General features: G+C 45.9%; 2 protein-coding genes across 5 annotated transcripts in view; one reads left to right on the forward strand and one right to left on the reverse strand.

The window, feature by feature from the left end:
• Positions 1–20476, forward strand: part of ldlrad3 (low density lipoprotein receptor class A domain containing 3) — a 53863-nt gene extending 33387 nt beyond the window's left edge. Inside the window, exons 5-6 of the mRNA XM_035520653.1 lie at positions 17701–18145; positions 18489–20476. Of these exons, the coding sequence (XP_035376546.1) occupies positions 17701–18145; positions 18489–18717 (674 nt within the window). The 3' untranslated portion in view covers positions 18718–20476. The remainder of the gene's footprint in view (positions 1–17700; positions 18146–18488) is intronic.
• A 104-nt stretch (positions 20477–20580) lies between these two features.
• Positions 20581–25041, reverse strand: part of LOC113573145 (genetic suppressor element 1-like) — a 66786-nt gene continuing 62325 nt past the window's right edge. For all 4 annotated transcript variants that reach the window (XM_027003239.2, XM_035520637.1, XM_035520641.1 and 1 more), the window contains 3 exons: positions 22624–22899; positions 22409–22512; positions 20581–22289 (listed from right to left, as the gene is read on the reverse strand). In XM_027003239.2, the coding sequence (XP_026859040.2) occupies positions 22152–22289; positions 22409–22512; positions 22624–22899 (518 nt within the window). In that variant the 3' untranslated portion in view covers positions 20581–22151. The remainder of the gene's footprint in view (positions 22290–22408; positions 22513–22623; positions 22900–25041) is intronic.

The following is a 25041-nucleotide window of genomic DNA, read 5'->3' on the forward strand; positions in this document are numbered from 1 at the left end:
AATTCCGTGTGGGCAGTTCTCTTATCCTACTTTCATAAAATGTCTTTTGGGGGATGATGTTATGCACAGATATATCCTTGTTCCACCTGCCCCCACTCATACATCACGTTCTGTGATATTCCATGCATAGTAAGTAGTGAAGAAAGTGCTCCAGTTGATGAGAGAATGTCTAATGTAAAGTGCTGTTTTATAGCAAACACATCTTGTGGAACTGCCCTTTCTTTTCAGAAGCCATTCAGTACAAAATGTACCTATGTTTCTACATCGCTGTGATGAGTGTGTGTGTGTGTTTATGTTTGTGGAGAGAGTGAGAAAAACGAGAACACAGATGCTGGTATCCATCTTTGCCTCTCTAAGCTTTCCGTGTGGTCCATCAGCGCGGCATCTCGATGATGGCCATGGTTTGGGGGATCCCAACCCACAGTCCCAGAACAGGGGTAAGCACTTCACCCCCGCTGAGAGCCCTGTCATGTTCCAATAGAGACTCAGATACGTCAGCGTACGAACGGCAAACAATGAGCCGTCAAAGCAGGTTCGAGGCCTGAGCGTGAGCTGGATTGTCTGTCGCTGCTCCGGTCAATACAGAGCAGACGTTAGCCTGCCAGTCTGGGTGGTCATTCCTGCTCTGGACCATGTCACACAACACACAGACACAGCGCACTAGCCCATTGCATGACTACACTCAACTAGAGTACAGTAAAAATAAATAAATAAATAAAAAATACAAATTAAAAATTAAAAATGCAACACACACATGCATGCACACACACCCTACAACACAATGGAAATGTACTACGACTGAATTATTCACACATCGATGCTTGGCTTGGTACTGTGGATGAGCTCAGAATTGCACACGCTCTTTCACTGCCTAAATATAGGACAGTTCACAATCTGAACTGATGTCCACTGTATATAGTGACTGCCTGTATTTGATCATTTTCAGTAATTACCAGATCTGCCCATGCTTGGACCATAACGTTTGTTCTCTGAAGGATGAATCAGTGCAGTGGGAAGCTTAAATGTGTTTCTGTCTGTTAGTTTATGGGCTGCGTATTCGGACGGTGATGGCTTTGTGATGCAGTGCTCCTCCCCAGATGGCGCTTATGATGTTAATGGAAGAGAATACGAGCTCTATATTAAAATGGCAACTGCTGTGTCAACATTAAACAGAGGATTTGACCTTTTGACACTTCTGCATGCCACCATAAACGGAAGTGTTGCTGAGAACCTGTTTTCGATGAAGACTGCAAATGTGTGTAAGCGAGATGAATATGATTAAGTCTGTGTGTGTACCATGCAGGTACACACCCAGTAGTTAAAGGTACTTGACTAGTAATCAGAAGGTTGCCAGTTCAAGTCCCACCACCACCAGGTTGCCACTGTTGGGCCCCTGAGCAAGACCCTTAACCCTCAATTGCTCAAGTTGTGTTCAGTCAGAATTGAAAGTTGCTGTGGATAAAAGTGTCAGCTAAATGCTGTAAATGTGAATGTTGTGTGCCTGTGCTTCTGCATTTTGTGCTTGTTGCTCAGAGAGAGCAATATGTCATATGCAACCAGGAATAAGGAATCACAGATGATGGATGTATTCCATGCTCTCAGTAGGTCTCCAAACTCTGTATGTACTGTGCGTGCGTGCGTGTACACAGTGTTCACTGGCCTGTGCCAGCTCTCTCTAAAGGCTCTGTAATTAACAATCTTTCTTTGTTGCATTTAACCTTATTCCTGTAACCATGGAAACATAGTGACATACCAACTCCACAAAAACTCCTCATGGGACAGAAGTCTCCCACACGTCGTCATACCCACAAACCTCCACTATCTCTCCTCCCTTGTTTTATTCGTTAACTCACGTCTGTAGAGTTTAGATCTTGATCATCATCTAGTGCTTGTCTTAAAAACAAAGGAGTGGCAGTGATTTAAATTTATGCACCAAAGTCACAGATTTTAGGGTTAATGCATGTTTGTTTATTTTATAGTTAATCTAAACTGGTGTGTTACTGGTTACTGGTATTACTGGTATATATTGCTTCTATTTTAGTTATAGTTTTACACAGTGTTTACCTATCTTTCTTTTTCTCTTGCACATTTTAATTATTATTATTAATATATTCCCTTTTCTGGTGTCGCTTGTATCAGCATTTTGTAATTCTTTTATTAATTGTATAGTGGTTTTCTATTGAAATAGTGTTATTTCTTCTGTTTTATTTGGTCATTTTTTTATTATTAATAATAATTCCCATGTTTAGCTCTTAGATGTTGCCACATGGTAACTGAACATGGCGTCCTCCCAGTGGGGACAGCAGCTGTGGTGGGTGAGGACATCACGGCTCAGCCGGGGGGCATTCTGGGGTGAGAGAGAGCAGTGCATCTTTTCATAGCCCCCAGTCACACCATGCTCTGATAAACCAAAGCCTGAGCCCACACACTGCCAAGAGTCTTACTTCAGCACAGAGGAAGAGCACGCGCTCTCTCTCTCTCTCTCTCTCTCTCTCTCTCTCTCTCCCTCTCCCCCTTCCTCTCAGGCTCTCTCCCCCATCCCTCACTTCACTATTGGCTGAGGTGATCTCGCTCCGCCTCTTTGCTAGAACAGGCGCGCCCCCCCCCCGCCCGATGCTTGCAGGCCTGCATTGTCCTTGGCTTGATGCGGTCAGACGTTTCCCTGAGAATCCCAGTTTTATTCAGCTTTGGCTAAGTGAAAGGCTCCCGGTTCAGTAGGATAAGTCCCAGCCGGCCAGGAGACCTAACCAACACATGCTGCTCCAGCAGGGCTGGGGTAGCAGAGCATTCTCAAGTCCTACGGTGACTAATTAAATTTTCTTACACTGTAAGAAGCAAAAGAAGCAAGTAAGACATTGCTGTTTGATTTTGCTATCTGGATCGAATGTTCAAACGCATGCCTTGTTATTCTGTGAATAAACTTTGCCCACAGGGGCCTAGCGAAAACACTGGTCTTTATGTAAATTTTAGTGGAGATTTCTATTTCTGGTTGGCTATTATGATTATGCAGATCAGAGGGCTGTCCAACCATAGCCGTGTCAAGCCAGGGTCATGTGCATTCGTTCAGATATAGGCTCATTTGCATGTGGCTCTACAGCACTGCATGGCAGCACGAATATTCGTGAATGGACACTCAGCATAAGCAGGCGCACGACGGCGCCGTGAGGCCCTCCGGGACGCTGGAGGCTAGCGCGCGTCCTGTAAAATGTGACCATGAAAATGACTGGGAAGAGGATGGAGGAAAACGCCCTGAGAGCGGCTGGAAGCTGGGCGTGCGGGAGCGAGAGTGGGGGACCGGAGAGAGTACGGAGGGAATTGAGCGAGGAAGGGGGAAGATGAAGGCAGAGAGGAAGAGAAAAGGAGGCATTGATGGAGATGGGGGATCACGTAGCGGGGCACGGACTCTGCGCCAGGAGATTAAAGGACCTCCACGTAGCCTGGGCCTGGAGAGCCGGCAGAGAACGAGAAAGACGCCACAGAGAAAGAGCGAGAAACGAGGATGAAAACGGAGGTGAGAAAAGTAGGCGGGAAGCAGGCGGGCGGGGCTGGGGGGGGATTAGGGGGCTCGGGCTTGTTCCCCCGGGGGTCCACGGCTGCCAGGCAGGATTACAGGCCGCTGTGCAGGGCTTGGCTCAACAACGCTCATTACTGCAGCCACATCAGCCTGCCTCCTGCAGGGTTCCGCCCCTCTCACACAGACCTGGGTGACTAGAGCCAGAGGCGGCGGGCCGAGCCATCGGGCTGATCTCAGAACAGCCTTACGGAGGCGCGTGCAACCGCTGATGGCAAGGGTGGCCACCCAGGTGCCAAAGTGTTATGAACTAGCACTAATTACACCAGCTACACCGTCGGGTTTCTCAGTTCCGCATCTGTGTTTTAAGGTTGGAAGGCTGGAACATCTGGGGGGGGTGTTAACCAGACAAATGAGTACACACACTTTTTTTTAAATATGTCTGCAGTTGATATTCAATTATATGGTGTGTTTTTTAAAAGAGATTTTTAAAATACATTTGTAAATATTAATGAATGTATTCAGAGGGACTTTTTCATTAGGGTCCATTTCCTCAAAGTGCAGTTATCTTTTGCCTTTTATAAAAAAAAAAAAAAAGACTGAAATATATCAGTGTAAATTCTGTATCAGTATAAATTTTGTCCTCTTTTTAGCATGACCATATTATTATGTACTATATTTGTCAATCTGATCATTTTCTTGGTGACACAAAAAAACCACAGTGTTATAGTAAACTATATTAAAATACAACGTTCCAGTGACAAAGAACACTTCTTTACTCCAGCGGGTCTATTCAGGCAGCCTTTGTTCATTGTTGAGACTTAAATAATGTTAAGATCACATTTGAGGTTCCACTAATGCAAAAATGTAGGAGATTCTAAAGGGATCAAAAACATTTTCCTTCAGCTGTATAAGAGATTTTTTTCCTCTAAATCTCTGTGGCATTTTGTTAATTACCCAGTTGGTGTACCCAGCTGGCACTATCTTGCACGTGTGGGGAAACATGGAATCACATTTACCGATGTAGTATGTGGGAAGACCCTTCAACACACACATCCACACATGGAATGGAAATCTACATACATGTCAGAAATAAATAGAGAAGTGTATGTGTGTGTGTGTGTGTGTGTGTGTGTGTGTGTGTATGTGTGTGTGTATGTGTGTGTGTATGTGTGTGTGTATGTGTGTGTGTATGTGTGTGTGTATGTGTGTGTGTATGTGTGTGTGTATGTGTGTGTGTATGTGTGTGTATGTGTGTGTATGTGTGTGTGTGTGTGGGGAAGACTGACTGAGAATGTGAGGCCAGTCCTCTGTTTCTCTTGTAGCAGTGTCTCAAGCACATTTGTTCTCCAGGAAGTCATGTAACTATTTGAAATGATAATGTCGCTGAGCTCACTCTTTTATTTTTGTCCTCCTTTATTTCTCCTTCCATCCACGCGTCTCGCATTCCCTCGCTCCCCTTCCCACAACACTGATGCGTCTCTGCCGAGCAGAACAGCTGACACAGGCCCAGGGAGAGAGGGAACGAGAGAGAGACTTACTTTTGACCTCTCCGGCTCTGTGCCGTTTTCGTTCCTGCGCTGCAAGTTAATGTCTCTCGCTCGCATGTGTTGCTGAGAGTGAGATGTGAACACAAGCAGCAAAAGCACGCCAGTTCCATCAGAGAGAGAGAGAGAGAGAGCGAGAGAGGGTGCGAGAGAGGGAGGAGGGATGTTCAAATGGGAAAGTAGAAGTGCAAAATGTAAAATGGCCAGGGGTCGAGGGGGCTGTGGGTGGAGATTAGGGCTGTTGGAGATAAGCCCGGGCTAAGTCATGTAATAGCCCTGTAGATGCCCATTGGTTTGGAGATGTTAGTGGTAAGGGAGGGCAGACCAAGCCAGCTGAAGAACTGCACAGAGTGTAAGGAAGGCTATAGGTTAAGAAGGTTAGAAGATGGTTAGAGTGCTCCTCTGCATACATGTTGAGGGAGTCAGGAGTCATGTGCCTGCTTGTTTGGAGCTTGGGCTCTGTCCCCTGAGTGTTTGCTCTGTCCCCTGTACTGTCTTTCTGTCCTCTCCCCACACTCAGTTCATCATTTATCAAGACAGCTGCACTCTGCTATTTGGGGCCATTTCAATGTTCCATCAAAGCCACCCTCTACTGTTTGTTTGCACGTGTGTGTGTGTGTGTGTGTGTGTGTGTGTGTGTGTGTGTGTGTGTGTGTGTGTGTGTGTGTGTGTGTGTGTGTGTGTGAGAGAGAAAGAGAGAGAGAGAGAGAGAGAGAGAGAGAGAGAGAGAGAAAGTGTGTATGATGTAGTGCATGTGAAGTGCTATCTGCATGATATTGATCCAAAACACACAAAGATGATCACACATCTGTAGGGAGCAATTTCCTTTGAGTAGTAGAAGAACAGCGTACAAGAGGAGATGTACACACGTAAGATGTAAGTGCTTTCTTGAGTTGGCGCTTATGTATGCATGGTAGCCTGAGCATACACAGCTGTGTACATGTGCAGGATGTCCATTACATGAACATGCATATTCAGTCAAGGAGTGCAGTGATCTGGAGTGCTCTCAGGTACCGCACGGTTGCGCTAAAAGAAAGTCAAATAAATGGACAGTACTTGTAATTAGTATTTCTCTGTCCATGTCATCATATATGAATTAACACCGATGGCAAAAGATTGATGATTGGGTGTTGCCTGACAACCAAACTGATTTCAAGAAGAAGAAGCAGAATTCCTGTCAAATTGATAATCGAAAAATATACCTGTAAATATCAGAAGGATCTGTACGTGTTTTATTAGCTACAGCAAGTCTTTTGACTGTGTTGAATATGGCAAGCTGTGGGTGGTGCTACACGACATTGGTGTGCCACCTCGCTTACTTGCAGTTCTTATATAACTGCATAGCAGTGAGAGTGAGAAAATGGTTTTGTACCTCAAAATAAAGAAAACAAAGCTCATGACTAAAGCAGACAGTACTAAAAGTGAAATCAGGATCAGGGAGGGAGAGGTTGTATCAGCACAAGATTTCATTTTCCTGTGCTGCAGCACGGATTGAGATGGTAGAGCTGTCCCTGAGACCAAGGGTAGAACAGCTCTGGGCTGGGCGGTTAAGGTCTGCTTGCGGAACATCTGGAAAAGCAAAAAAAACCAAACAAACACGAGCACAAGTAATCAACACCATCAGCAGCCCAATCACACCGTGCGCCTGTGAGGGCTGAATGAAAAAAGCTGATTGCATAGAACCAGTGTCATCAATAAAAACTAAGATCAGGAAATAAATGTGCTTTGTGAATAACATGTGGAAGAAGAGGTAGATGCCATCATAGCTAAAACTAGTATGAGCGCTGAACAACTGAAAAAGGCAGATGGAGAAACATGTAGGTCAGTGGCCTACAATGTCCCCCAGAAACGCTTGACTGAACGGATAAGTTGAATTAATGTCCGTATCAGGTGACGATGAAACTTTGTATTTTAAACAGATAAACAGGAGCAGTGTTAAATCTTGAATATTTTTGTAAAGTCATGTTTTTATGGTAGTATGAGCATATTCACCTGGAGCGTGAGCTGTGTGTTGCAGACAGGTGGTCGCAGGTGTTGGTTCAGAACCCCAGTCGTGCTGGGTGGTGGCCCTGAGCAGTAATGAGGGTGCGTTACCGTGGTTTCCGTTTGCTCTGCTGCTTGAGCCAACGGTGCCAGTTCTTGAGGACCGGGCGTCTCTTGTGCCTCACTTTGCACGATCTGCTCTTTTGCCGCTGCTTAGAACTGAAACGAATGGAAACGCTCCTCCGAGATTCTCCTCTGTTTTGCTCTTGTTATCGCCCGCTGAATTTGCTGGCTGAAAGTCCAGGTAAAAGCAGAATGTTTTTCACCTTTATCTGGTCCAGTGCTGCTGGCTCAGAGCAGTAATATAAGCTTGAGCAAAGAGTCCCCACCTGCTCTATCCCATCTGCGGTAGCTCTCACTTGGCTGCACGATATGAAGAAAACCTACGATGTGCGATAACATCGTTCAACACTACGGTGCCGATATGTATTGCGATAAATGAACAAATATTTAAGTGTCATGTTAGTGCAAGACTTTCTCACTAGCGAGGCTCTAAAGGAAACCAGGGCACGCAAAACTGTGCTGCATCAGCTGGTGGCGCTGTTTTATTGGCTAGCTTCTCTCTCTCTCTCTCTCTCTCTCTCTCTCTCTCTCTCTCTCTCTCTCTCTCTCTCTCTCTCTCTCTCTCTCTCGGACCGTAACAGGCAGCGGTTTCAGTCTTCGTGCATCAGTGGTGGTGTACAACAAGCTCAGTATCTAAAAAGCGGGGCTATAAGGCGAGTTACATAGCTAGATTCCCTTCATTTTACGTTGTTTTTACGTTTTACAAAAAACATGAAGGTTGGGATACCTTCTAACCGTAGGTAACGTTTTAAAAGTAACATTCCTGAACAGCTTTTTGAGAGATGGAATAAAGTGCATGAATATAGCCTATACCTCAATAACGCAAAACCTACACCCAGACCATCTTGCAACGTAAAGCTAAAATATCACAAGCATAAGGCAGAAAATCATTAACTGCAACCAAACAAATGACATGGAGGTTACTGGAAGTTTTGGTGTTTTCCAGGGATTAACATGAATTATTTCCAAAGACATTAGCATGGCTCACCTTTTAAGAAATAAAAGAGTAGTGATTTACCGTAACCAAGGTCAGCAAAGACCATGAGAAACAGCGTTATAACCGTTAATAACGCTGCACCAGCTACACACTTCCCATGTCTTCCTGCTTTAACAGGTGCACTGCCAACATGCTTTTATTTATGTAAACTTTTATTCAGCAAACTGCATATGAATGCACGACCAATTAAAAGAACATTCATTTAAATAAAACAATTTAACTTTTTTTTTTTAAAGTTTCATTTCTTCTGATCCAATTAAAATCTTTTTCTTCTAAACTCAATGGCACGGGTGTAGAACGTGCAGGGGAAAAAAAAAAACAGGAAGCATCGCGATTCTCCATCTAAGAGTTTAATAAAACAAAAAAAGAAACCGAACATAAAACTGCACTCATGAGAACAAAAGAAAGCAAACATCACATTAAGTAACCGACAACGGTCAAGCAAACAAAAAAGGGGGCGTTTAACAAGCAAAACAAGCTAGACAACGCGCACCACCTACCGGCGGGGGCACCGCCACGCTCGACAAACATCTCTTGTGTGTTAATTAAATAAATAAAAATGAAACACGATCGTTTAGAATAAGTTCCATTACAAACATCGAAGCTGTCAACTCTGCCCACGAACCTTTTTCCCTCAATCTCCTCTCCTTCCTCAGCCATTATGCTAGCTGACCAAATTGACACCAGCATGGCCAAACGGTGTGAATGCTTCATCTTATAGGTCAAATAAGGAAAATCGTTTTATTTACACTCGCCACGAGTTTATATGACGTGTTCATATCGCAATGGCGACTGAAATGCAGTGTGTCGGGCAGGACTGCTCCCGCTGATGGAGAAAGGAGGTGTGGTAGAAGCGCCCAGGGTTGGGTGGAGGGATTGTACAGAGAGGCCCGCAGTGCAGGAGCTGGGCAGTCTAGGTGTAGCAGCAGTACAGCGGTGATTTGACACGGGCGGGGTGTGGAGGTTGAAGCATGGGCTAGCACAGTGTCAGCAGCAGAGATGGGGGTTTAATGGGGAGAGAATGTCTGTTCACGTCGAGACAGAGCTGATGAGACGTTGAGGAAAGTGGAGGGGGCACGTGTGTGTGTGTGTGTGTGTGTGTGTGTGTGTGTGTGTGTGTGTGTGTGTGTGTGTGTGTGTGTGTGTGGGAGAGCGCGTGCTCTTCCTCTGTGCTGAAGTAAGACTCTTGGCAGTGTGTGGGCTCAGGCTTTGGTTTATCAGAGCATGGTGTGACTGGGGGCTATGAAAAGATGCACTGCTCTCTCTCACCCCAGAATGCCCCCCGGCTGAGCCGTGACGCCCTTACCCACCACAGCTGCTGTCCCCACTGTGCATCAAACCAACACAAACCTCATTTCAAAAGCAGCTAATTTAAAAATGGTACTTACTCTAGTCTGAGTGTCTTGGGTTTAGTGCAATGTGAGGAATATGTCCTTGCAACATGTTGGTTCTGATGTGGGACTGTGAGGATGGATGTGGGTGTGTTTAGGTGTGTGTTTGAGGGGGTCTAGGTGTGTGTGTGTGGGGGGGGTTGGAGGATGGGGGGATGTGTGTAGGGGGAGTGTGTGGGTGTGTGCAGTTGCTTGTGGGAGACTGGGGCTGTGTGTGGGAACAGATAGCGGGTGGAAGTGTGTAGGTGTGTGTTGGAGGATGTGGGCGGTGTGGGTGTGGGTAGGTGTGTGTGGGAACGTGAGGATAAAATATAGGGAGATGTATGTAATTTAGAGAGTTGTGTAGCATGTTTCAGTGACAGCAAAGTCTTGTCTGTATGTCACGACCAGGAGGCTTTTTCAAGCAGTTCTTCTCGGTTATCATTGTTTTCTTAAGCATTTCACTCTCCCAAAATGAAATGCCTTCTCATTAGGCCATTGTTTCCCGGGTGTAGTTCTCTCTCTCTCTCTCTCTCTCTCTCTCTCTCTCTCTCTCTCTCTCTCTCTCAAGATCGCTTTATTATTTAATAGATAAAAATGTATTAATAAATAACAAAATAAAGATTTTATATTTAACACAATAAATACATTTTTAACTTCACACAATAGTAGTAGTAGTAATAATAATAATAGTTATAATAATAATAGCAGTAGTAGTAATGACAAAAGCTAAATCACAGACAACAATAATAATAGTAATATTATTAATAATTCTAGATAACATTTAACAAGCCATTAAAGCATTAATGGTATGATTTCAGTAATGGTGTGAATGTGTGACTGCATACCCAGTGTTCCTGTGCCCAGCGTAGTCTCCAGGGGCTGTGGTTTCCGGTTGAGAGTACGCTCTCCGCGATTGGCTGCCACTTCTCTTCAGTGTGTGTGTGTTGATTGGATGTGAAAGCTGAGTGTTGATTGTAAAGCATCCTTGACTATAAGAAAAGTGCTTGATAATTCTAACTAATAATAATTAACAAGAAATTATGACTACTTAATATGTAAACATGTTTAGCAAAGAGGCCTCTGTGTGTGTGTTGGTTGTTGTACATGTATATTGTAGGGGTATTGTAGTTCTGAGAAGGAGAGAGGAAGCTGTACCTGACTGACTGTCACTGATATTTTTTCAGCAAGAGTTGGATGTCTGCCCTGCTGCAAGAAAGATTTGCAGTTTTTTCATGTTTGGTTATGTTACTGAAATTTGGGGTTATGGTTTGCATTTTTAATGTGAAAATGTCATATCAATTTTCACATTTTCCCCAGTAAGGAGAAAGTGCGTCTCTGTCTCAGCCTCACCTGGCCTGCAGTGAGCACACATTCTTTCCTGTTCTATAGCTCAACTGTAGTCACTCAGCCGGTACTCGGTTACGATCAGCCTCTGCTTCGTATGTCTGACAGTCTGACTCTCTGTTTAGGCTCCGATAACACTCTGATTTATTTTGTGTTTCAGATAGTTCTTTTTTACTTTGCTTTAATCTGATTTAGCTTTAGACTTGGAGCTAAAGCAGTGCTGGCATGAGGCTGGTCTGCTGGTGTGATTCCTGTCCCATCTAGTCCCATCTAGCTATGAGTGGTCTCCATACCTCACGTCCATACAGTGCAATTGGCTGTATAACACTATCAAATTATTTGGACCGGACTTGAATGGATATATCAATGTTGTAGAATTTCCATTTTATTGCACATAATTCTCCGTGAGCTTTTCTACTGCCTTCAGTGCCTCGCTGAAACTCCCTGATGCAGTAATGATGAGGCTGAGGTAGGTACAGATGAGGAGTGTGTGTGTGTGTGTGTGTGTTCCAGGAATCTGGGCTTCTTTTGGAAGATCATGATGTTTGTCTCTCTCTTTCTCAGAAGAGAAGATTGCTGTGGAAACTTGGCAGCTCCGCGCGTTCAGATCATGTGACAACATTACATGAGTCACACAGGAGTGAAACAAACATTCTTGTCTCACCTCACTGTTCACCGTCATTCTCCAAACTCTGGAGGACAGTTTTTGTACCGCGATACACATGCCTCTAATTATGCCTCCGCTTAGTCTTGTCTCACATGGCCCCGTTTTCTCTGAACCCGTCTTCTGCAGCGATGAGAAGGAAGCTGGGTTAGATGTTCAGTAACTTAGACTGCAGTCATCCTTCATGCTCATTTTATCCAAGCTTGGAATGTTTTTGGGATATCCCCTCCCCGCTTCTCTCTCTCTTCCGGAGAACCTTTGGCCCATGGCGTCGTGTCTGAGGTTTTCCGCATGGACACTAGCAGCTTTGAGCCAGGACTGCCGCTTAGCCGGCGGACTGCCTCTCTTCCGAACAGGAGCACAGGGTGACGCTCCCAGTCCTGACTCCGCCTTGCTAAAAGAGGTGCTAATGTCCTCCTCAGAGGGAGCCTAGCGGCGAGCAGCAGGCTGCTAGAGCAGTTATGAGGCGAGAAGATTAGCACACATCTCCTTCCCTCCTGTCGTTATCCCTCCAGCTCAGCAAAACCTTTTAAGACGCCTGCAATTAGCTCTCGGTTTTAAGTCAGTCGGGCATGTCTATGATAGTGAAAATAATAATATAATGTGTGTGCATGTGTGTGCGAGCGTGAATAATGGTCTCGTGTGCGAGCGTGAATAATGATCTTACGTGTGTAATTATGCGAGTGGTGTATGTGCGTCTGCGAGTGAACGTGCGAGTGTGCGCGCACGCTCATGGCTTGGGTTGCTGGGCCCTTCTCATCCCGTGCATCTTCCCGTTTTGTGCATGGCATCAGTTTGTGAGCAGCGTCATCAGGCCTCGTTGCAGTAAAGAGATCTGCAGGTGAAATGGGCAGGAATGCGCAGAAGAGCACGGTTTACACTGAAATCCGTTACTCATTCTTCAGATACAGTTTGTGGACCAGACAAGGAAACATTGCTTTATGCGTGACTGAACAACAAAAACCATCTTGTTTTTAGATCTCGGAACAAGATTGGCTTCTGGGTAATGGAATCTGACGGCAGAAGACGGGGCAGGCAGCAGTGTGCTGCTTTTATAAGGAAACTTTAGAAGGGCACTACCCTCCCAATCACAGTCAGTCTGGTAGAGAGAGAGAGAGTGTGTGCGTGTGTGTGCGTGCGTGTGTGTGTGTGTGTGTGTCTGTGCACGCACACGTGTGTAAGTCTCATTAAGTCTCTTGATTAGTCTAGCTGATGTTGACAGCTGTGAGAATAAGAATTATACCCTCTCCCTGAGTAATCATTGCTCTTTAGCAGGAGGTGTGTGTGTGTGTGTGTGTGTGTGTGTGTGTGTGTGTGTGTGTGTGTGTGTGTGTGTGTATGTGTGTGTGTGTATTTGCACATGTGTATGAAGATCTTTCACCACCGCGGTGCCCAAATGCTCCATCTCCATGGTGACGAGACCCCTGTGAGAACTCTGTAGTCAAAGCAGCCTAACAGCTCCAGCCTGACCTTTGACCCATTCCCCCTCTCTCCTCTCTTCTCACATAAATGCTTCTCTTTTCCAACAGCACAGTTTCCTTGCGCAAGAACTGTGGACGACAGTAGTGTCCACACTGGACTGCAGTGCCAGTGCACAAGAACAGAAGAGCGCACAGCATTCGAAGCTCTTCTATGACTTTCTTTCTTTACTTCTTTATTTGTTCTTGAACAAAATTGAATCGATGCCAGTGAGTCAGTCTGCTGCTCTGTCGAAGTTTTAGTCCTAAAGTCCAATTACCTCACACATTCCCTTTAATTGCTGGTTATGTGAATGCACTAAACTGAAGTTTCTGAATGAATGTAATTGACAGCGTCGACACAGGGCCTCTGCCTTCCTTTTGTTCCTGTGGAGGGTGTAGGGACTGGGTCTGGACAGTGCCCTCAATGGACCGTTACAAGTGGTGAGAGTGAGTGAGTGTGTGTGTGTGTGTGTGTGTGTGTAGAGGGAGAGAGGGAGTTATGAGTTCTGTGGTAGTGGCACTCAGTGGAGCGAGTAGGTTATTACAGAGTGGGCAAATGGAGGAGAGATGGAGCATGAAAAGGTTGGAGGCGCTGGTGGTGTTGAGGTGGTGTTAATAGCCCCGCTCCAGGAGGCAGCAGCATGGGATACCGGGGCCACCGGCAGGAGTGCTGTGTGTTCAGGACTACTCACCACAGCGGGGAGACACACACACACACTCTCTCTCTCACACACACACACACACACACACACACACACACACACAAACTGCTCAGGACATGTCGCTGGCTAAGAGAGAGACTGGCTTTTATTTTATCATTCACCATGAATTCCATCCTGAAGTGCTATGCAGTGTGTGTGTGTGTGTGTGTGTGTGTGTGTGTGTGTGTGTGATGGGAGTGTAAGAGGATCGTATAGTTAAGTCTGAAGGTTCTGTAAGCAAATGGCAGACCCCCTGTTATAAACACCCACACTGTACATGGTGATGTGCTGCCCCCTGCTGGTCAGAGTACGTTCAGGTTCAGTTCATCAATGACTTTCAATTAGGCTCTTAGTACTTCTTACTATGGTGAGTACACAATGTATGTATGTATTTAGTTATGTATTCATTCATTTATTCATTCTCATAGAGTAATGATGTGTTTTTATATCAAGTCTTTATGCTGAGAACTTCTGCTCAAAATCATTGAACCTTCCACCTATAAATATTGTTTTCTGTGTGGCAGAATTGTGTGTGTGTGTGTGTGTGTGCGCAGCTTGTTTTGAGTGAGCCAAAAGCTCTCTTTTTTATGTCAAGAGGAGTGTCTAATCTGACAAAGCCCTCATTACCATTTTCATACGCAGGTGTCCAATCAGAGACAGTGCTCTTTAAAAACATTGTATCCAAGCAACCACTGTACTGCCATAAGACAGAGAGGCATGTGCAGCCATTTCAGTGGCCAGTATGTTATAGCTCAAATACATTTACACTGTTAACTGCAATTAACCGAACGTCTGTCGTATCTTAGCATTTTAACGCCGCTGCTGTATCTCATGAACACCGAGGGCACTGAACACAGTGCTCTGCCTGTCTGACACTCGCCTTAGTTCAAGATACTGTCCGCCTGAGTCGGCACCATGTGTCTTAACCACCGTAGGAGTCCAAAGGTTTTGAGCCTGACTGCAGTAACGGAGGCAGTGTTACCCATTCTTACAGTCTCTTGTTAAAACAGGCAGTGTGTTAGTTGGCCATGTTTTGCGACATTAAGACCTAAATGTCATTTTGCCTTATTTGTATTCACACTCGCGCCTCTCGTCATTTAAGAGGTAACGGAAACGCTTTGTTCAGAATTGTTTTCATCCTAATAGGGAAATGGGCGCGCACACACACACACACACACACATACACATACACACACACTGCAGGTCGTTGCTCGTCGTGTAGATCGGTGAGACGTCGAGAACAGACGAGCCCAGTGTCGGCGCCGTCTTGCCAGGCAAGACGCGGGCGGCGGCAGCGATCGCGCCTTCGCGCTGAAAATAGAAGCCTAGCTGACTGTGTCTCTGGCCCTTGGTGGTATCCAGCTGAGGAAGTGAGGAGCTCCTGTTCTGAGGCAGGGATCCGTCAGGCTTGACCGACCCCTGGAGCGGAGTTCTGTCACTGGACCGTTTGCTTTCGGCGAGCTGCCTTTCTGCATGGAGCTCACTTGCGAGGTACATTTCACCAGAGTCGCCAGCTCTGCAAACCGAACTACACCTGCTGACTTTTCCAGCAGAGGAAGCACAGAACTGCCGGCGTCATTTTAGCGGCCATATGTGCAGTTCACGCCATTTGCGTTTACTATTTGTGATTAAAGGACCCTCAATCGCTTTTGTTTATTGCTGCTTGCTTAAAGGCTACAGAATGTTTTGTCTTTAGCCTTTACGCCTCGTCTTTGGGTTTTGCCACTGCGACTTGGCTCCTCTAGCGTGTTGGGACAAGTCTGGCTTGACTCATGCTGAAGCCTCAGACAGCCCAAGGACACTTGTGCTCACGCCCCCGGAGTCCTGCTTTAACACACCGCATGGTTATTGCTTGTTCCACTAGCTCAGCACATTACAAGGACAGAGGCTTGGGTTTTCACCTTGCACTGAAGAGGTAATCCAAAGAGGAAGTCTCATCCGCAAGGAACACGGTGCCCTGGTGGTTGACGGTTGGAGCGCTGGGAGCAGACCAGCATCACACCTCCAGAAGGGCTGGGTTTCAGGACTGGGTTCAGAATGGTTGGGTTTCAGAAATCGATGCGTGACCGCAGGGTCTGGGCCTGAGCGATAAGCTGAGGGTGGGGTGGGGAGGGGGTTGGAAACAAAAAAAACCTAGTGTAACGAAGGAACTACCTCTCGCTTTCTCAAGGATACAGATATGAGCAAAGAAAATGTGACACTTCTCACAGTTGTTTTGCTGCTGTTGTGAGAGAGAGACATGTTTCTGTTCCTTCATGGGTGCAGTAACAAACCTGCTGTAGGTAAGCTGCCTCTTACAGGCTGTGGCTAACGGCAGGCTTAGTGTTCCATGATGAAAGCTCACCCCCCCCCCCCCCCCCCTTATTTCTGTTAAGGAAGCTGCCGAGTGCACCATTAGAGTAGAACTCCAGGCCCACACTGAAGCAGTCACATCCCGTAAGGAGCTCGTGATAAGCCAGCGAGTGTGTAGCAGCGCTCCGTAGAACGCCACTGCTGGAAAGCATGACGGAGTAACAACTCTTGGACAGCTGGAGTTGAGAAGAGAAGGAGAGAGTGCTTGTGTGTGCACATAATGCGTGTGTGTGTGTGTGTGTGTTTGTGTTTGTGTGTTTTATTGAGAGCATAATCTTCTCAGAGTACTCTTTTGACTGTCATGTTCCCACTCTGAGCTGCATGGTATCTCCATGTGCAGTGAATTAGCAGTGAAAGCTGGAGGGGAGGAGGGGAAACACTCCTGTCTGATTAAAGTGACTGGAGTTTCACAGGGAAGGGGGAGGAGGATGGCCATTTTCTAATCCCTTCCCTTTCTAATGCCTGTGGAAGGTCTCTTTGTGATCTGAGAGAGGGTCAGTGGGTTTAACTGGTTTTGCCTCAGGTGAGCACACCCCTTTAGGCTTATACACACACACACACACACACTCCTTCAGGCTTATACACACACACACACACACACACACTCCTTCAGGCTTATACACACACGCACACACACACACACACACACACTTATATACACACATTTGTATCGTCAGTCATGAAACTGATTCAACACATTTCATGTTTATGCACAGTGCATGAGCTGTAGCAACTGTGGTTGAAATGAATACATCAAATTCTTCACCAGCAGTCAGAGCTAGTGCTTCTCTCTAGTTCCCTCTCTCTCCCTCTATCTCTCTCTCTCTCTCTCTCTCTCTCTCTCTCCCTCTCTCTAGTTCCCTCTATCTCTTTGTCTACCTCTATTTCTCTCTCTCTCTCTCCCTCCCTCCCTCCCTCTCTGTAGCTCTGGCTTCTAGCAGTTCAGGAGAAAAAAGGAGCTTCTACCACACACTGTAATTAACTGTAATCTTTTCTCTCGCTCCCCCTGTCCTTCTCTCTCAGTCCTTCTCTATCTCTCTACACCTAATAACATTCCCTCTCCTGCTGAATTAGGAGCTCCTTTTGTTCCTGTCTCTCTTGCTGGCTGTCAGGCGCTTTTCAGAGTTGCCTGGCACCAGTGTCTGTCACACAGAGGCACCTCTGAGTCTGTTCTTGCAGAAATAATTACACAAGTTTCCTTTCTCTGTGTATTGCTGTTGGGACCAGTGCTCAGTCTGAGAGAGAGCGAGATAGCCCGGCGTCCTGTGAAACAAATAAAAGTTATTCATTCTTCTTAATGTCTCTTCTGTCTGCTCCTGTTATCAACTAAGATGACACAGTTAACTGATTCTTCTTGTTTTATTGTGTTATCACACAGTTTTGCAGTATGTAATAACAGAGGAATAACAGGCTTTGGCATTATCTAAACTAGATTTAATTGACTTTTCCTTGGCAAGATTTATGACCGTGGACTTCAGTGTGAAGACCAACTGAAAATGGATTTTGTAAGGAGGGACCTACTTTCTCCATATCTTCCTTTTTGTTTTCTTTTCCTCGGAAAAACGGCAGCTCTTCAAAACGAGCACGTTTATTTCCCACTCAAGTACTGTACGTCATGCGTGTCTGTCCTGTCTGCCCCCCGCAGAGTCTCCGGGGCAGGACTTTGTGACGCTGGACTACCGCCTGCGCTACTACCCCAGCATCACCTACGCAGTCATAGGCAGCGCTGTCGTCTTCGTCCTGGTGGTGTCGCTCTTGGCCCTGGTGCTGCACCACCAGCGGAAGAGGAGCGTGCTGCTACCCCGCGCCTCCCGCGGGGGCCCCCACCACCACAACCACCACCACCACCAACAGCACCACCACCACCACCACCACCAACAGCAGCAGCAGCAGCAGCCCCTGCTCCTTTCCAGGCTGGTGATCGTGGACAGGGGCCCTGTGCACGCCGCTGGCCCGCGCCTCCCGCTCGTCTCCTCCTCGGGCCCCTTCAGCTCGGGGCAGAGCCTGCAGCTGCTCACGGGGACCCTGTATGCCCGAGGAGCTCCGCTAGACTCCCCTCCCTCGTACTCGCAGGCCGTGCTGGATGTCAGGTAGGTTGCTGGATCAAGCCCCACCACTGCCAAGTGACCACTGTTGGGGCCCTGAGCAAGGCCCGCAACCCGCAATTGCTCAAGCTGTACTCAGTCATAATTGTAAGTCACTTTGGATAAAAGCGTCAGCTAAATGTAGTAAAGAGCGATGCACTACAATGCACTGTAATAATGCCAAAGGTTTTAAAGTGAGCCGAAGCTGATATTGACTGAAGAAGGAGAAGGATCTTGCTGATTCTTTCAATTTCTATATTTTTTTCCCCAGTTTTCCATCCTCTTTTTTCCCTGTTTTTTTTTTTTTTTTTTTTTTTTTAAGGCACTAAAATTTATTTTCCTCCTGCAGTCGACCTCCGTGGTTTGACCTCCCGCCTCCCCCGTATCCTCCTGATGCTGACCGCTCCAGTGAGAGAGAGCCACCCATTTACGAAGCCCCCGCCGAGGTGCCTGACTCGGACAGTCTCGTGCGCGAGGCGGCCCGGGCTGGGGGCTCAGGCCGGCCCCAGGCCGGGGTCTCAGGCCGGCCCCAGGCCGGCAGCCCCGCCTCCGCAGAGGAGGAGTCTCAGCAGCTGTAGCCTTCCAGTGAAAGTGGGGCACCTGTACGCAGGACACAGAGACGCGTAGGGGACCGAGCCCGTAGAGAGTCACGTGGCACTGAGCGTGCGTCTCAGCATAGGAACGATGGCTACTGTTGGTTTTCTTCAGCCGTGGAATATTACTATAGGACGATCCAAGCACTTGGTGCTGGTAGACGTTGCCATCTTGTGGTGAACGTGCGACATGACAGCTCCCAAACCGGACACGTGGAACACAATCTGAAGAGTGAGGATCTTTCTTTAGGCCTCAGAGACAAACCGGGCGGGTACAGGAGAAGACCCTACATCTGTGTGACGCAAACAGCGGAGAGTTCACCTCAGTAGCGTTCAAGTATATGTGAACCCTGGACTACAGATGTAGAGCAGTGAAGCTAGGCCTGGACTCCAAGACTCTTCGCTGGAGGCGTGACGCGCTGCCCTACCTGTGCTCCCATTATCAGTCGTTATTAAGAGCTTGTTTTCATTTGTTTTGTTCCCTGTGTCTCAGCGCTTTGTAAAATTACTGAAAATCACTATGCAATGTGAATTGTGTATGATTTTGAACATAGGATGAGAAGGGTGAGTGTGTGTCTGTGTGTGTACACACAAGGCATAAGTAAGAGATCTCTCCCATACCAATCAGTAAAGCACTTGGGAAATGAACATATTAACTGATAGTCGTGTTTGATTCACACTTTAGGAAAATAAAACACACAAACACACAGTCTAAGTACACTGCCTGATGGACTGGAGTTCTAATCTTTCACAGTATAATGTCATTAGAGTATTAGAGTTTCTTTGTTAAGGAAACTGGGTTTCAGAAGTTGATTGATTTTGTTTTGTTCGTTCTTTTCCTCAGTAAACGGATTTTTTTTTTGCATTTGATGCTTGATTTTGCAGGTCTTCTGAATGGGTCCGTTTACTTATACCGCACATCCTCCGTATCACCACTGAACGGTGTTGGACTGCAGCTGTTAAAGCCGCTGTGCCTTACAGTCCAGTCATGAATTAAACACAGTCATAATACACTTACGTCGTCATCCTAATCATCACTATTCCCAAGCATCCCGTTCACTAACTGTTCGTATTCGACAATCGCTTTAGCAGATTTGCATTGTACACTAGGTTTACACAAACGTTACCATAGGAGAGATTATTTTAGTCTTTACCCGAGCATATTTACTGTAACGTTGACTGATGATCACTGGTCATCTAATGGTCATCTACTTTTGCTATCTGGTGACAGTTCATACATTTGTAGTACATTGTGGGACAGTAGTCTACAACTTAACTGCATTTCACTGTGTTTACTTTGACCAAGGTGGAAATTGCAGAACAGAACTGCCATTTATAAATGCGCCTTGTACAAGATTATTATATGTTTATTGTATGTTTCATGTTAAATGACTAACTTGTGTGAAGGATCAAGATCTGTTTAATGTTGTTTGTTTCCAGTCTTGAAGGTTTCAGCAAACAGAATGCTTATGGCAGGAGAAGGGTGAAGTGCTGTGTATTTAAAACTGTTGAACATAAAGACTGAATAATATTTTAAACTGGAAGTGCGTAAATGAAAAGTATTACTTTATTATTTTCTGCTGACGTCTGGCCATTAAAAACAAAACCGTGCTCCAGAGAGGAAAGATCCATGATTTCTCCTGGTACATTAGAAATGTAGAACTGGAATTTTTCTCCAAAGCAGAAATTATATTGTTATATAGAATCATATTTCAAAATAAAAGCTACAGATCATGTCAATGTACAGCATCTCTGGTGAACTCTTAATTTGCATTTTGTAGATGAGCCAATGACTGCATTTGTATGAATAATCCAATGTCATCTGCCTATTTTCCCAGCTTTTACTTTCTTTTGCCTGCTCTTACAGCAATATATTCATAAATTACTATTACTACATTCAACAAGTAATATATTACCTTACACTTCATTCAAAGAAAAAGGTACAATAAAAACATTTCACAGCATTAAAAAGGGGGGGTCTGGTACGTCATTTTATGTGCTCCTTGCCTGCAGCCTCAATACACTAACTAGTTGCGGTAACGCTTTATATTTTCAACATGATTCAGAGTTTGACTTCCAGATGTTTGTCCAGTCATCATAATGAATTGTGTTTAGACTTCTTTTTTGGTTTTTTAGGCTTTAGGCTGCGTTTTCTTTTAGTGCATGTTGGGAAGAGTTCACCAAAGCGTTCTCTGTGGCCAGAACACACTGTTTGTAAACGTTACGCTGCGGTCTCTTCCTGACCCACTTCAGTAGCTTTCGTGCAGTGTCTCATGTAAGTGCTCCTTTAACAATATCAGTGGAGGAAATAGCATTACAAATACTGTGGCACTTCAGACTGTATCCTCTGGAGTGGGGGACTGTTTCTAAGGGCTGTCGCAAAGGTTATACTGGAGGAGAATACGCGAAATGTCCCTGTGGCATCTTTGGGCCGTGAGTGAACGCCGACCCTACGCAGTTATGTAAGGATAAGTGATCGGCTCAAATGACAACGCGTGGATCGTTGGCTGCTCGGGCAGAGGATGATCAGACCTCACTGATGGCAAGCATAGGACTGGGCAGTAGTGGAGGGCAGGCTGCACTCGTCAGAGTTTAAATCCTTTTGTCCTCTCGTCCTCCTTTTTCCTGCTTCGCCTCTCCCGTCCTGTCCAGCAGACATGCCCTATGATTCGTTTTCCCCCATAAAAAGCATTACAATTTCAAAATGGCAGGCTTTATAATAGTAAAATAATCAAACTAAATACTAAAATCATACAAAACTCTGTTTTAACGATATATACATCAGATTTTGAAGCTATAATATTCAAATTTCAAAACTTCCTAAAATCAGTAATAAAACATATCGAGTCCTCCCCTTTTAAAGTCCTTCTGTGCTGCAGTTTCAGTAGAAGAGGGATCAGAGTTCATTTTTAAGTGCATTGCGAGTGTCAAGTGGAAGAAGGATGTAAGCCTAAGCTATTGAGGACTTTGTTCGCAGTCCTCAAGTCACTGGTTGGCTGTTTCCCTGAACCTACTCCTTTGTCATTGGTTCTCACTCTCAGTCGCTCCAGTTTGGGATTGTGCAGCAGGCGGATGATTGGATGCTTTTTTCATAGAGGAATTTGGTGTTTGCAGTGTCTGGCAGTAGGGACAGCAGATAAGCTTGCCAGTGCTAGTTACTGTGTCATACATCAGACAGCGTCCTGTTTTATGCTATTATACCATTGTGCAACTCCAAGACTGTCCAATTATACCCTCACTTCTAGCGAGTGCATCTACAGCCAGTTGCTCCTCTGCTGCACTGAGCAGCTATTACAGTTTCCTCTTTATATCCCCTTCTCTTCCTCATCCTTGAGTGCAGGACTCTCGCCCCAAAGGAGCCAAGGAGCCGGGCTCTGCTCGCCCAGACCCCTGACCGTGCGTCAGCAGGGCGTGTGCGGTCACCTCGGGGGAAGTCCCTTATAGTGGCCCCTGCGCAAGTGCCCTGTGGGCAGTACCAAGCACCTCCGGAAGTGCTCGAGTTGAGCGTGCATGCGCTCTCTCTCCAGTGCCAGCCTCTGCCTCTGCGCCAACAGCTCCTGGTGACCGAACAAAGAGACGCAATCGAGACCCGAGACGAAGAGCATTAAACTACATATTTTTAAACGCCTGGGATGACCAGAAAGAGAGAATTAAAAGGTAAATCACTGAACCTTACCCCCATACTGACAGAGAGCTGATCGGCTGTCACACTCAGATGATAGTGTTGAGCTTCCAGCCTCCTGCACTCGGTCTGCAGAACCTCACTCTCTAGACTTCTCTCTGAGAATGGACAGAGATTTGTGAGTTTGTCAGTAGGAAATGACGTTCTTTGCCTGGTCATGAACAAAAAGTTCATGTTTCCTTCTCTGATGTCTTGATTGTGGAACTCACCAGCTGCGTACTCCTGATATGCTTCGAATATGGCCTCGATACCCTTCCATTTGGGACTGTAAGACTCTTCTTCGTCATTGTTGTCTTCCTCGCTGGACTCTTCCTCAGCAGAGTGCTCGTCACTCAACCCTGAAGGCCCACGGTGGGCTGGGGAGTAGCAGGAGTGGCCGTTGGTGTAAGAGTAAGGCAACCTGCTCGGTGGCCCCTGGTGGTCTGGAGGGTTATAGCGCATGGAGTTGTTAACCTTATGGTTGGACTCAGCCAGTCCAGGGACACCTGGTGAAACAACACAACACTCTAGTCACATATCTGCAGGTGACATGCTGGGATCTCAGCACTTATACCACAACACAACCGAATACCACAACTGAAACATGGCAACGAGCTGGTGACATTTACGTTCTAAAGCAGACGACCCCACCGAATTTTAATTACATCTGCAAGCTCCATTCCGCTAACAAAATAAACATTATGGAGTTTAGTCTTACAACTGTAACATCTTTTGAATATCTTGTTCTCTGACTGCCTTATTACTTTGTCACCCTCAAAAACCTAGTTCATCTTTCGCCTCTGAATTATCTGAACCGCTCACAGTTGCCAGTTCAATTTCCCCTGCTCGTTTTATTGTTTCCATCTCACACATAACGTTGATTTCCCACCCACGCTAAAGGTCACGCTCTTGATTTAGTGTCCGTCTGCCCTGTTCCCTTTCCCCTCTCTGAGCACAGTTCCTCCCGTAGTACCTCATCATTCTAACAACACATATCATTCCGCAAAGCTCAGCCTGTTGGTCCCCTCGATACTGCCCCACCAGCTCCTGAATAACACGCTGCACTGCTTAATGTTGCTCTCTCTGAATCTTTTAATGTCTTGGCTCCCATGAAAACGAAATCTGTCTCTTTTACGACTTCCTGTCCTCGCTACACTAATGAATCACGTGTTATGAAGGGAAGCTTTACGCACGGCAAAGCTGAACCCATCTCTCCAGGTTTTTAACAGCTCCAACAATGAACACCTGCCATGTCTTTTCAACACCTGCCATGTCTTTTGCTAAAGTATTCAAACCCCCTGAACATACACTTATATACGGCCTCTTCTGAACTCTGTAATTATTTCCTACACTTCTTTAATGACAAAATGTCTAACATAACCAACTCCTGGAGTTTTACCACCACAGACGTCTCTTATTTACTGTCGTGTTCCTTCCTTCAGCCAGCAATGTCCACCTACCTTTGTCCTGCTTTCCAACTGTTGATTCTTCTTTTGTTGGTTATACATCATCATTACAACTTTGAAAACTACCACCTGCTCTCTAATTTCTGCCCTAGCTCGCAGCTATCATCAATAAATCACTGCTGCTTGGCCAAGTTCCCTCTGCCCACCAGATCACTGCAGTTACCCCTATACTTGAAAAGCTTGGCCTTGGCACATCTAATCTTAACTACTGTGCCATTTCTAAGCTTCAATTTTTTTTTCTCCCAAACTCCTTTAACGGGCAGTTGCCAGTCAACTCCAAGCCTAGTTTCACACTCAATCTTTTTTAACCATTCCAGTCTGGTTAAGGTCATCAATGCCATTGTTCTGTCTGCAGATAAGGGTGCACTTAGTATCCTAATACTGTTTGACCTAAGTGCCTTTTACAATGCATGTCACTTTTTTCTTCTCAAGGCTCTGTGAACTTGGCATTGATGAATCTGCCCTGCACTGGTTCACCTCCTACCTAACTGACAGCAAGCAATTTATCACACTCTGGACACACATCCATCTCTGTTGTCACTCAAGGGGTCCCACAAGGCACAGTCCTGGGACCCTTCCTGTTTATCATCTACATACTCCTCCTCAGACATATCATACGTCAATTCAAATTGGATTTTCATGGCTAGACGGATGATAACCCAGATCTGTCTCAGGATTAAATCAATTAAACACCCACCACTCAGTCACTTAGAACTCTTTCAATTGATGCCCACATCAGCGCTCCTGGTAAAACTTCCTTCTTTCACCTACATAACGTGCAACCATTCCTCTCTTAATCCGCCACTGAATCTTTCATTCATGCTTTCATCTCTGTCAGCCTGGACTACTGCAACTCTCTCCTAGCTGGCGCAAGCTCATCTCTCTACTGGTCTTCTCACTCACCCACCCGGTCGCACAACTGCGCATTACTCCCATCTTACAGGATATCCGCTGGCTTTCTGTTAAGTACCCCACACCATGGCTGTGGGGTCTTTTTTGGGGGGGACGTGTATAGTACTTCCTGCTCACACTAATATAATGTGTTAGGTTGGGTGGTGTGAGCCCCAGAGTTGAAATGAAACCTACGCCACTGCCATCTACATTTCAAAATCCTCCTTGTCACGTACAACTTCTCAAGTTCTTAACAAGTTCACTCCACCTTATCTGTCTGACCTTCGTGTT

Source organism: Electrophorus electricus, chromosome 2, assembly GCF_013358815.1.
Source record: "Electrophorus electricus isolate fEleEle1 chromosome 2, fEleEle1.pri, whole genome shotgun sequence".
NCBI classification, from domain to species: domain Eukaryota; kingdom Metazoa; phylum Chordata; class Actinopteri; order Gymnotiformes; family Gymnotidae; genus Electrophorus; species Electrophorus electricus.